The 13,553-nt window shown below is 35.8% G+C and overlaps 1 protein-coding gene and 1 pseudogene across 6 annotated transcripts in view; one reads left to right on the forward strand and one right to left on the reverse strand.

Annotated features, from left to right (window-relative positions):
* Positions 1–13,553, forward strand: part of TCF12 (transcription factor 12) — a 352,686-nt gene that overhangs the window by 170,793 nt on the left and 168,340 nt on the right. For all 6 annotated transcript variants that reach the window (XM_081831136.1, XM_081831138.1, XM_081831134.1 and 3 more), the window contains exon 5: positions 7,055–7,157. In XM_081831136.1, coding sequence (XP_081687262.1) covers positions 7,055–7,157 — 103 coding nt within the window. The remainder of the gene's footprint in view (positions 1–7,054; positions 7,158–13,553) is intronic.
* On the reverse strand, positions 12,425–13,002 carry LOC102732564 (guanine nucleotide-binding protein G(I)/G(S)/G(O) subunit gamma-11 pseudogene; annotated as a pseudogene).

Below are 13,553 nucleotides of genomic sequence, written 5' to 3' on the forward strand. Positions count from 1 at the left end.
ACATTCCTCTGGCTGTTCGGGGTCTTTTCTGGTTCCATACAAATTTTAGGATTATTTGTTCCATTTCTTTGAAAAAAGTGGATGGTATTTTGATGGGGATTGCATTGAATGTGTAGATTGCTCTAGGTAGCATTGACATCTTGCACTTGTTATTTCTGGTCTTTCTGATCATAGCCATTTTGAAGGTATGAGATGATACCCTATTACAGTTTTGATTTGCATTTCCCTGTTTGGTGTTTTTGAACACCGTTTCATGTAGCTACTGGCCATTTGTATGTCTGCTTTGGAAAAATGCGTATTCAGATCCTTTGCCCATCTTTTAATCAGACTTAATGGGGATTTTTTGCTATTGATTGGTATGAGCTTTTGTTTTCATGTTTTTTTTAATTTTATTTATTTATTTGAGAGAGAGAGGGAGTGAGTGAGAGAAAGAGCACAGGCAGGAGGAGGGGCAGAGGGAGAGTGAGAAGCAGACTTCCTGCTGAGCAGGGAGCCCGATGGGGCTCGATCCCAGGACTCCCAGGATCATGACCTGAGCCAAAGGCAGACGCTTAACCGACTGAGCCTCCCAGGTGCCCCTTTTCTCGTTTTTTATTGAAAATAGTTGACATACAATGTTACATTAGTTTCATTCAGGTATGCAACATAGTGATTTGACAATTTTATATGTTATGCTGTGCTCACAAGGGTACCTCCCATCTGTCACAATAGAGCAGTTATATGAGTTCTTTATATATTTTGGGTATTAACCCCATCAGATACATGATTTGCAGGTATTTTCTTATATCCCATATGTTGCTTTTTCATTTTGTAGATGGTTTCTATTGCTGTGCAAAAGCTTTTTAGTTTGTTGTAGCTTACTTTTGCTTTCTCTTGCCTTTGCTTTTGGTGTTAAACCCCAAAAAATCATCACCAAGAATGATGTCAAGAAGGTTACCTGTTTATGTTTTCTCCTAAGAGTTTGGTAGTTTTAGGTCTTAGGTTCTTTAATCTATTTTGATTTAATTTTCTAATCTTTTTTCTTACTTGCTTTTTTTTCCCCCCCTAGAGGGAATGCGAGTGGGTGGGGAGGGGCAGAGAAAAGGGGAAAGAGAGATTCTTAAGCAGGCTCCACGCTGAGCTTGGAGCCCAACATGGGGCTCAGTCCCAGGACCCTGATATCATGACCTGAGCCGATAATGGCTTTTGGCTGATTCTGCTGGCTGTGACCATGCAGAAGCTAGAGGATTTCAATAGCTGGTGTGAAATCTTGTGGCTCTTTGAATACCAAAAGTCTGTAGTTTCTTGTTCAATCCAGTTAAATAAGCTGATACTTTATCAGCCTTCTTTCTGCTACTTATTGGGTGTTCTATAGAAAAGCTGATTTAACCTTTATAATATCTAAACCCTTGCAGCATTATAAAGATTTAGCAGCTGAAATCTCGCATCCATCATTTATTGAGCAACTGCTATGCATGTGCCAGCCATTGTTCTGAGGCTGTAATTGTGAAAAAAACAATCCCTGCCTTCTCAAAATTTGTTCGACATAATGACTTCTAAGTGAGATGATAAAAATAATGACCAGCTTTTATCATGTGCTTACTATGTGCTAAGCGCTTCTCCATTTGCTACAATATATTAACTCATTTACTCCTTACAACAACCTGTGAAATGAAGGTAGTATTTATTATTATTCCAATTTTATAGATAATGAAACTGAGGCAAGAAAGATTACTTTGCCCCAAGTCACACAGCCAGTATGTGTGGATGGAAAGATGGAATTCACATCTGCCAGTCTGGCTCCAAAAATTCCACATTTATCCACTACACGGTACTGTGCAATTATAACAGATAATTATGGTATAATTTAAATGGATAATTAAATAGGTAATTTCAATAAGTGTGAGCAGTGATATAATGGAAATTCTTGCTGTTGTGGGGCGCCTAGAATGAATTCACCCAATTTGGTCTTATTAGGGTCTGGGAAAGAGGGGAAGCTTTTCTGAGAAACTAAATCTTTATTGAAATAGACTTTTCCCACCCCACCATTTTTAACTATTGAAAAGAATTGGAAAGAATATTTTAAAATAGGATTAGACACTGGTTTTCATACAAAGAAATAACAAAATAGGTTAGAAAAACCAGGAATCTGTTCTCGACCTGGGGAGGTACTCTGGTGATTACACTTTATTTATTGGTTGTATGAAATAAATTTTTTAAATGAGCTATTTAAAAAATTAAGCAATGGTAAAAGTTCTTATATTTTTGAGGAGACAAACCAGAATAGAGTATTATTATGTAAATAAATAATACTAGGTGCTTTTGTTTTGTTGTTTGTAGTAGAAAATATTTGACTTACATGCAGTTTAAATTAGTTTAAAAATGGTAGTAGATTGATTGATTACTTCAGGTCTATTGTCATATTAGAGCAGGGATTAACATTTCTGAATTCTTTACCATGAAATGAGCATAGAAAAAAGTACTAAATGCATTTTTATGGAACATGTTTCACAATATAAAGATTTTGCAAAGTGTTATGCATTCAGATGAGGCTGTTTAGGATTTGCAAATTAAATTGTAATTTAAACAGATTTTTAAGTATGAAGTTGAACAGTTTTTGTAATCTGTATATCAACTGATTTTGTCAGTTATTGATGTTTTGAGTGCTTTCAATTTTTTAAAGATTTATCATTTTTGAGAGAGAGAGTGAGCACAGGGTGGGGGGACAGAGGGAGAGGAGAGGGAGAATCTCAAGCAGACTCCCCACTGAGCATGGAGCCCAAGGCAGGGCTCAGTCCCATGACCATGAGATCATGACCTGAGCTGAAATCAAGAGTCGGACGCTTAACCAACTGAGCCAGCTAGGTGCCCTATCCATTTTTATCATAAAACAGGGACAGTAATTTTTTAGGGTACATTTGGAAATATTTTTGACTAAAAATATCATGACTAAAAAGCTATAATGATAGATGATTCTGGTAATATTGCATATCCTTCATAATGTAGTGTTTATCATCTCTCATGTACAAAAGTCTCAGTTTTATTAATGGTTATTTTCATAGTAAATCCATTTTACAGAATTCAAGATCCAAATTAGGAGCTGCAGGGGATCAGGTTTACCATAGTAATGCTCAATCAGTTTAAAATATGTACCATGATCGTTCTGCATTTAATGATCTTACTGGTTTATTCTTTTCATTCCAAAATTGAATATAGCATTCATTTATCAATACCATTGACTGATCTCCTTGGGCTCCATCTTAACAATTGCTTGCTTTGTTTTTGTTCCTTTCTTTTTACTCTAACTTCTCCCTCAGGCCAGTCACCTTCCCCTTATTTTCTCCACTCTTTAATATTCTCACTGGCCCCTGTATGATTCCACTATCTTCCCTGCTGTTCTGTATCTTCCCTACTTCCATATTGTACTGTATTATGTTATGGCATTCTTCTCTTTTGCCATTTCTACTTACGAGCATCCATCCTCCTTGCCTAACTCTATGTGGTACTCAGGGAGTCTTCTCTTTAAACGCCAGGTCAACTAACTTCTTTCATTAAAGCTCTGTTTGACATCTCTTGTCTACTTAAAACTGTATGGAGGAATATACACCTACATACATAAAAATACTTTGTTATTCTAATTGCTTCAGATTTTTTGGTTAACTGTGGGATTTCTCCCTAATTATTCTTACCTGGAAACTTCTGGTGTTTTAATGTGGTTCTGATTTGAGGGAGTGATGGTACCTGGCTGTCACCTTCCTAGCCTTGAATTTTTCCTCTCTATATGTGAAAGAGATCTTTATTTCCAGATTGTCTTGGTTTTTGCTACTGGAAGTGTGGTCTGTGGACCAGTAGCATCACATCACCTTTGTGTTAGAAATGCAGAATCTCAGGCCCCACTCTAGACCGTATGCTTCTTAATCTGTATTGTAACATGATCTCTAGTCAGTTGATATGAATATTGAAGTTTGCAAAGCACTGTTCTAGGTACCACCAAGCTAGTTGGGTGATACCTAGAACATTACCATGCTGACAGAGAACTGTGTACTTTTCTAAAACTGATCTTAAACATGTGACCTATAGTGATCTTATTTAAATATTTATAAATTAGTTTGTAACTTTTCATCATGGTTCACAAAAAGTTCTATTCTGATGAATATCACTACTACCATGCAGAAGCAATGACAAGAATAATCTCGAAACAGTAGCCAGTTCATCTTTCAAGTGAGTTTTTGGTGTATTTTAAAGATTTTTATTTTATTTTATTTATTTATTTGAGAGAGAGAGAATGAGAGAGAACACATGAGAGGGGGTAGGGTCAGAGGGCAAAGCAGACTCCCTGCCGAGCAGGGAGCCCGATGCAGGACTCGATCCCGGGACTCCAGGATCATGACCTGAGCCGAAGGCAGTCGCTTAACCAACTGAGCCACCCAGGCGCCCAAGTTTTTGGTGTATTTTAGATCCAAAACTATGATAGTCATTTATAAGCCCATTTTCTTTGTTCTGTCCTCTAGCATCAGTTTGCATCTGTGGATGAAGAACTGTCTCTTTTTTGCCTCTTGGGCTGTGACTCTTCAAGAAAATTGTATGCATTAAGATGAACTTTGAGGGGCACTTGGGTGGCTCAATCAGTTAAGCATCTGCCTTCAGCTCAGGTCATAATCCCAGGGTCCTGGGATTGAGCCCCAAGTCTTGCTCCCTGCTCAGCAGGGAGTCTGCTTCTCCCTCTGCCCCTTCCCCGATTCATTCTCTCTCTCTCTCAAATAAATAAATAAAATCTTTTTAAAAAAAATGATCCTTTGAGGTGTAGGGAAAAATCAAATTTCTATTAAATTTTTAGTCTTACATGAGCAAAAATTAAGCCTTACTGAAATTTTATATGTTGGTTAATTGTGTGTATATATATACATACATAAACAATTTATGACTAAATAGATAGATATTAATGGCCCACATTCAAATCTTCCTTGTACGTGATGAAAAAAGTTTATAGACTACTCTGTAGTGCAGTATGACAATCCCAGACTTTCTGAGTAGACTGGGAAATAATCTTACAGTAAATTCTGTACTATGTCCTGCAGTATGTGGATGTGCGTAGATAAGGGACAGTACTTATTATTTTTGTATGGTTGATAGTAAAATAATTTCTGTGTTCTCTGAGCGCATATTAATGGGGGCTTAGAGATGAATATGCTCTGTGTTAAGCTGTATTACATGTAATCTATGAAGTTCATATACTGTGTGTATATAATCATTTGGTGATACCCTAAAATTTAGATCTATTTGTATACTTCTGCTTTAGGAGATAGTTTTAAAAAACTTGAATGTTTTTATTTTTATGATCAGGAAAGAAAAAATTCTTTTTTGGTACTTCAAGAATGAAGAGTTCTTTTATTATTCTTTTGCATTTAAATGAAGTGTGAACAATGTGGCTCACCTACAAACACATTTCTGTTGGCGTTTTTCTGGAGTAATATCATCGTGTAATGATGTTAAACAGTATTTCAGTGAGTGTTTTGTAGGTTTCAATGCCTTGTTTGGACTTATATACCTAAAAGTGGCAGTGGGAAGAAGTGGCAGAAAAATACCCAGATGTCTGTGAGATAGTGATATGTCACTTAGCACCTCAAGAGTGTTAAGTTTTAAATAACAAAAGTAAACTCCAAGAAGTGACCTTGGCTAGGAGCAATTCTGTTTTGTACACAGCTTCTGCTACATGTGGCTGTGACCAACGAGACTTTGGTTGTGGTTACCAGAGGACACCCTTGTGGTCATAACCAAGTTGTAAATGTCACCAAGATTCTTCTTGAATGCCTATCACATGTGTATCAGTAATTCTAAAGTAGATAAAAATGAAACAAAGATTCATTTGGGAGTTAGCACTCCCAGAAGATTAGTTTTAAAACAGAACAGCAGAAGGAGTTGTGACATGCATCCATAAGCAATTGTAATGATTTGACAGTTATTTAGCCCCGCAGTTCCTAGCCCTGTGGTTGAACTGACAGCATGCCTGCAAAGATAGTGAGGCCTGTTTCAGCCCCATTAACGTCTTCTTGAATGTTAGCCTGCGGTCTGGGTAATAATAAATCTTCAGTGATTGATGATTTTATAGTCCCAGGGGATTCTAGGTGATTTCTGGTTTCTGTGAGCCAGGGCAATTTGCTTCCCTGTTTGGGCCTCTAGGAAGTTTTTTTCATCTTTACTAAAATCATTTTAAGTTAGCAGAAGTGTAGGTATCACCTGAGGTTTAATTAACCAGGATTCAAAGCCTTGTTTAAAAACAATATGATTCTGGACTAAGTATGTGTTAAGAGTCTGAGAACTATAATAGTTTTTAATCCACAGAGCTTTTTGTAACATTTATTTGTAAACTTTAGTATCTTTTTTCTCCTTTGTTTTAAAAAAAATATATGTTTTAAGTTGTAAAGAGAAATTTAATAGCAACTATTGTGAAATAATAACATTAGCTTTATTGTGTTCTTGGTGTGTGCAATTTCATTTTAAGACTCAAGAATTTAAATCAGGGATTTTTAATAAATGTTTTCCTTTTTACATGGTTCAGTTTCTCTAGGAGTCTGTCTTGTTATACTAGTATTAAAGAGAGTATAAACAGATCTTTTTTGTTAAATATATGTTTGCCATTTAGGAAAAGATTCGTTTCTAGTATATTGATTGTGGATTATTTTTAGTATTTTAAATTGTAATTACCTAACTCTTAATGAGTAGGGCTTGGAGACAGAGGAAGGAGGGTAGAGATAAACATTTTCCTTATTTATTACAACTTAAAAGTATATTTTCTTAGTTTATCCTTTTTAAAATAATCTGTAAAACTTTGTTTTGGGGTGTAACAAGTTCATAGGGCTAATTTTCTTTAAGATCATTAAGAAACTACTTTAAAACCTTAAAAGGAATAAAAGGAGCTCTTTTTAGTTTTTCAAGTAATGAACAAGGAACTTGGTTAGGAATGACCATTTGTAAGTCTGTATATTAATTAGATGAGTGTCATTATGCTCAATTAGCAGGACTGCCAAATAATCTCTTTAATACTCTGGTCTTTTTTTTTTTTTCTTCCCTCTAGGGTTTTACAGACAGCCCTCATTACAGTGATCACTTGAATGACAGTCGATTAGGGGCCCACGAAGGCTTGTCCCCAACACCTTTCATGAACTCAAATCTGATGGGTAAGTTGGTAATTCTCTGCAAGTAGTCTTTACAAAGCCTCTTTGGTCAGAGACATTTTTTAGCCCTTTGTCCAAGAAATACACTTAATATCTAGAAGAAAGTTCCTGTGTTTCTAGGGGCATCCAGGCTTTCCTTGTTCAGCTCAGTTTGAGGAGCAAGCATTCAGAAATATCACTGGTATCAAAAAAAGGAAGCAGCAATGTTTTTAAATTTGGCAGTGTCTTTGTGACATCAGGCATTTTATGTTTTCTGCTTTCTGGGCAAAGAAACATTTTGAGACATTTGTAATTTACTATTTTTAATCGAATATATATGCGGCAATTAAAAATATGACAAAGCAGTGATATTAAGCAGATTTTTACTTACATTGGACAATATTTCTTTTGGCACTATTTGATTAAAACGTAATAGTACATTTAGATGTTGGCAGCGTTTGTTTTAAGCACTTGGGTTCCTATTGGGGATTTTGAAGTTGTGTTCTGCATTAATAAAGTTGTACTTTGAAGGATATTACCTACCACCTAAATCTGATTATTGTATTTTGGCAAAACCTTTAGGTTAGCTTTTCTTTTTATTTCCCCCTTCTCCCTGCAAAACACTTACCATTCCTCCCCTCTTTCTTTCTCATGTGAAAGTTTATAGCTGTTCAATCTGAAGTGATAAACCCAAGCTTTTTTTCCCCCTAGTTTGGATGCTATTCTTTTTTTTTTTTAATCAGTAATTTTACCTTTTTGCAGCACCTGATTAAAAAGAACCTATGTTTTATAACATTATTTTTCCTTCTTGCTTGTGCTGGGCCTGAGCACATTAGAAAGCTTTGTTTAATCTGTTTTACTTGTTGTCAGTGGCGTCATGTAAATATGGAAGTTTGTGTAATTGACATTGATTTCATTACTTACTCTGTTTCTTAAGGACGTGACCTATATTGTGATCTTGGAATTGTCCTTTTAAGACACAGCCATGCTAATCTAAGTGGATTACCCAAATCCAAAATCCTGGTGGTCTGCAATTTCTTTATAAATGGTTTTGCTTTGCACAGTCTTTGTTTAATTCCCTTATCCTCTGTAAAGTGTTGAGGAGACTGTCTGATATTCTAGTGTGGATTTTGCCTAAAGCAGTTACCACTTTAAAGCCAGAATCATTGAGTATGACATAAGAGTAAAAAATCTAATGAGCAATAAAACTTGTGTTTAAAATGACAATTTGTTTTAACATAAATGCAAATGAAAATCATATCATTCCAGGTAAAAATCAGAATTAAATTGAGAACAAAATAATTATCCTTGCACTTAGGCAGGGAAAACTTTCTAATTTATCTTTTTAATTTTCTGTTGAACTTACTATCAAAGTAAAATAGATGTGACACTCCACATTTCTTTCTATAGTATATCTTTTCCCCAAGTAGCATTTAATTTATTGTAAATAGGGTAGAGGAAGCTCTAGTCAGTGTTTTTGTAATTTCAGATTGAACTAAGCTTTCTTAATTGAGGCTATACTTCTTAGATGCAAAAATCAGAAATTGCCCTTTTTTTATATTTATGTGTTTACATTTATTGTTAGCTCACAGATAACGATTCTTAAGCCCAGTAGAATTGCATCATTAGCATAGCTTTGAGCCAAGGTGACTGTTAAAATTGTGGGGATAAGTGTGGGAATTAAATGAATTCTAAGAGGGTGCCTGGGTGGCTCAGTCGTTAAGTGTCTGCCTTTGGCTCAGGTCTTGATCCCCAGGGTCCTGGGATCGAGCCCCGCATTGGGCTCCCTGCTTGGCAGGAAGCCTGCTTCTCTCTCTCCCACTCTCCCTGCTTGCGTTCCCTCTCTTGCTGTCTCTCTGTCAAATAAATAAATAATAAATAAAAAATCTTTAAATGAATTCTAAGAAGTATGCATGTCAGTCACTTGCGCTGAGCATCTGTTGACTAAAAATATTTCTGTTATTCAGTTTGAGGTAACATTTTCTTAGTTGGAGCAATTATGAGCATGTGCTTGTTGGTTTCTTCAGTTTACAGATAATTATTAGAATACTTTTAATAGTCATACATAACCCTGTTTATTAAATCAGCATCTAAAATAAGTCTTGAAATATTATAAAAACTCAAATTTATAAATAGATCTCTTCACAATATAAGTGAAAAAAATTCTGTATTCATCTGAACTACACTGTACAGTTAATCAGGTGCAACTATACATTTTCATTGTAAGTCTTAACTATCAAATCTTAAAAATGTTAAATTTTTTTATAAGGAAGGGGAAAAGAAACCTGAAAAGATTAGGCAGATATGTTCAAAAGGATTTCACTGGTCATTGGCAATACCTAATTTACTATATTTTTTCCTTTATTTTCAATAAAAATGATCAAATGAGGTACCTAATGGTTTCATGTAAGCAATCTACATGACAATAGCTTGCTTTTGGAAATGAATATCTCCTAAATTGTAGAGTAGTTCCGTACAGTAACAGGCAATCCCACTTGATGTGAGCTGAAGGAAATGAACTGTTAGATATCCAAATATGTGGGTTTATAGCACTTGGTAGAGTTACAGTGGATAGATTACTTTTCTAGCCATTTGATTATTTAAGCAAATTTCAGGCTAAAAACCTATGTTGTTAAAGCATGACTGAGATGTACATAGCAGTATTAGAAGCATTTGGAACTGTGTACATACCTAATCATCCGAACAGGTAACACTTCAGAGTGATGCCATGAATGATGAATGCTCAGAAACAGTTAAAGCTAGTAAGAAAGCAGTAACATATTTCATCATTGCTGTCAACATATAAAAATACCATTGCGGGGGGTAAAATCATATGCTAGGGGATGTTGTTATTTTTCATATTACGTTCAACCATAAGCACATTTGCCTGAAGAAATAGTGGATTATAAAGTGCTCTGTCTTTCATGATGGAGCTCTCAAACACTTTAATGATTTTGCACATTGCAAAAATGAGAAATTTTGTCTAACAAGGGTTGATAATGATGCAATAATGAACAATTTGCCACAGAAACGTGCATTTCTATATTCATTTAGATATTTTGAAGTGTTTTACACAGGAAGTTAAGCTGTTATTGTTGGATCACTTAGTGTTTCTTTTTAATGAATTCCAGAATTATCCCATTGATTTGTCAGTATGGAAAAAAGGTCTTTTCTTATGTTTCAAGTGAAATAAATACATCCTTTTGGCACATCACTAAGTAATTAGCATCAAACAGTTCTATATTATAGGAAAGCTGCAAAGCTTTGACAATAGCAATGAATTGCAGTAGTATCACCAAATAGTCTTACCTATTTCTAGTCTCTTCCAGCTTTAGTCCATTTCTCTACCCTTGGTTCTCTCATTAATTTCAGTAAGATTTGCTTTCCTTTACCTGTTGATTAGATACGTTTTTGTTGAAGGTAGGGCCAATTTATTTTATTTTATTATTTTTTTTAAGATTTATTTATTTATTTATTTGAGAGAGAGAGAATGAGAGACAGAGAGCATGAGAGGGAGGAGGGTCAGAGAGAGAAACAGACTCCCTGCCGAGCAGGGAGCCCGATGCGGGACTCGATCCTGGGACTCCAGGATCATGACCTGAGCCGAAGGCAGTCACTTAACCAACTGAGCCACCCAGGCGCCCCAGGGCCAATTTATTAATTAGATATAGAAATGAATTATTTCATAGAATTGCCTACCTTCAATTCCCAAGTGAATGTGGAATGAACTCCTTTTATCTTTCTACCTCTCCATGTTTATCAAAGCTTTACTTATTTTAGGCTAAATGTATATATATATAGTCAATGGGAATTTTAAGATGAAATATACCTTGTGTTCTTTTCTGAAACTTATTCTGCCTCTGGAGATGTTTTATCCTTTAAAGAATAGAGCAACATGTGATGGTATAGGAAAAAATGCAGGGCTAAGAGTTAAGAGATGTGGGCTTTATTCTAGATCCTTAAAATTACCTTTTTGATAGGGTACTGCTGGGTCTTCTGCAGGTCTAGAATTTTATAATTCTGTAATCTCATGTATCTAATATCTTTTATCCAATCCTGAAAAAGACTGCAACTAGAATTATAAATGCTAGTTTGCAAATGATAAAACTAAGGCACAGGAAAATTAAGTGGTTTTTTCCTGAGGGCACAGAGCCAATAAATGGCAAAATTGAATATAGAATCCATGTTTCCTGACTCCCAAATAGTCTTTCCATTAGGCATATAAAGTATTTGTTCTTCCTCTGTAATGCTCCCAGGTTTTTACTAGCTCATCATTTTCTTTAACTCTAATGATGGAGATCCTGGTCTTGAGAAAGGACAATGCAAAAATGGTTCCATAGTGACATAACTTTGGGACACATTGTATATCATGTGCCCCTTCGTAGATATTCAGATTGTACTTTGGGATATTAAAGGCTTTGGAAAAAAGGGGAGGAAAAGCTTATTTAACTTTCTTCAGCTCATCACATCCCAGATTCGTATGACACACAGAAGCCTTTTTGTAAAAAGAATCATTAGCCTTTGAGGAACTACTTTTCCATGAAGCACACACTAGGAAATGCTTTTGGTTGTTTTTAAGGGAAAAATAAAAGATAATACATGAAAGTTCTCTGAAATATAAAATAGCAACAATGTTAATGATATTGCTGTATATATTTTTGTAACTTATTTTAGACATCTTAGCTGTTACTGCAGCTTGGGTTCAGTTCGAGTACATTATTAAATCTTGTAAAAATATTTAAACTATAGAGGCGCCTGGGTGGCTCAGTCATTAAGTGTCTGCCTTTGGCTCAGGTCATGATCCCAGGGTCCTGGGATCAAGCCCCACATCGGGCTCCCTGCTCAGTGGGAAGTCTGCTTCTCCCTCTCCCACCCCCCCGCTTGTGTTCCCTCTCTTGCTCTGTCTCTCTCTGTCAAATAAATAAATAAAATCTTTTTAAAAAAGTGTTATAAACAAACCGTCCTTCCTTTGATGTCTGTTTGCTCAGCCCTGCCCTTTACCTCAGAGTTTAAGGGGCCCCCTCCAATAGCAGTTACTATGCTTTATTTTCATTTCATTATAGATTAAATAGGTTTTTGTGGGCTTGTCTGGGAATTTAAACCCAAGTACACTTTTTTCCTATAAATAATTTGCTCTGTCAAACAACCAGTTTCAAAGAAAACTGTTTTGTATACTTCATCCTGCCTGCAGTATAATTTCTGATTAATCCAGAATTCTCCTAGAGTCACAAAAAATGTAGAATCACCATTTTCAGAGTATCAAAGCACAATAGAACTCTGCCCTCAAAAGATTTTTTTTCCAGAGATAAAACTTTATTTAAGGCATCAAGCAATATACTGAAAGAAGTGAGTCATGCACAAGTAATGTCCTTATTTCCATAACTGTACATTTGATACTCTCTGCCCTCTTAACAAGGGAGTGTAGTGAGCGAAGATGAGAAGCACACAGCTTTTATACATAACCATATCAATATAAGTGTTTAAGAAAGTCCTTAAATTTTGTTTTCCTTCTTTGAAAGGAATTTCGGTTTTATTTCAGAAAACCAAAACGAACTAGTTCTTCTACTGAGGATCAAATTTCTCTCCAGAGTTATTTTATGAAATAATACAGCTGCCTTTCTCTTTAAAAGGATTCTTGTCTTCTGGAATTCCTCTCACCAGAGGATCCTTTCCAGAACGTTCTTCAGTGTAGTTCTTTATTTCTTCAGAACATTTAGACACCTGTTGCGTCTGCATCTTCACTTCTTTGCGAAGTTGCTCAACTTCCATCTTCAGCTTTTTCTTTTCTGGCAAGTCTTCGATGTGAAGGGCCGGCATTTTTGCCCCAGAACCGGGCCCGGGGACAGCTCTGGAAGTGGACAGGCTGGGAGAGCGGCACACCAGCCCTCAAAAGATTTCTAACTTTGATGTACGTGAAATTCCTTCACTAGATGAGATAATGAAAATGAGTATAATTGTGCTTAGGGGAAACAGTGTAGCTTAGTATCTGGTTTGACAGTATTTCATAAGATGAGGCCTTCATACTTTCTCCAGTGTTTTATTTTTTTTTCTCCAGTGTTTTATTAGCCTCCCATTTCAAGAAAGGATATGGGTTATAAATTCATTGATCTTCATTCTCTGATCTTTGGCTGCTTACAAACACAGAATGTTGGCACTGAGAGGAACTTGAGTGAAAGAGACCTAGTTACCATTAAAGAAACCAGAGCCAAAAAAAATGAAATCAGTAGTTAATTAGGAAACATGGACCCAACCTTCCTGATTCTAATTTAGCCCTAGCTCCTTTCTAAGAAACTGCACTGCATCTTTTCCTTTTTTACCTCTCATGTGCAACCATTTGTCCATTTGCTCCTTTTTCCACGTTATAGCTCTTGTATCTTTTTCTTTCTCGTGCTACTGCTTAGACCCTCGTTAACCATTCTG

The sequence above is a fragment of the Leptonychotes weddellii genome, chromosome 9 (genome assembly GCF_054177405.1).
Source record: "Leptonychotes weddellii isolate Sample4059 chromosome 9, ASM5417740v2, whole genome shotgun sequence".
Classification (NCBI taxonomy): domain Eukaryota; kingdom Metazoa; phylum Chordata; class Mammalia; order Carnivora; family Phocidae; genus Leptonychotes; species Leptonychotes weddellii.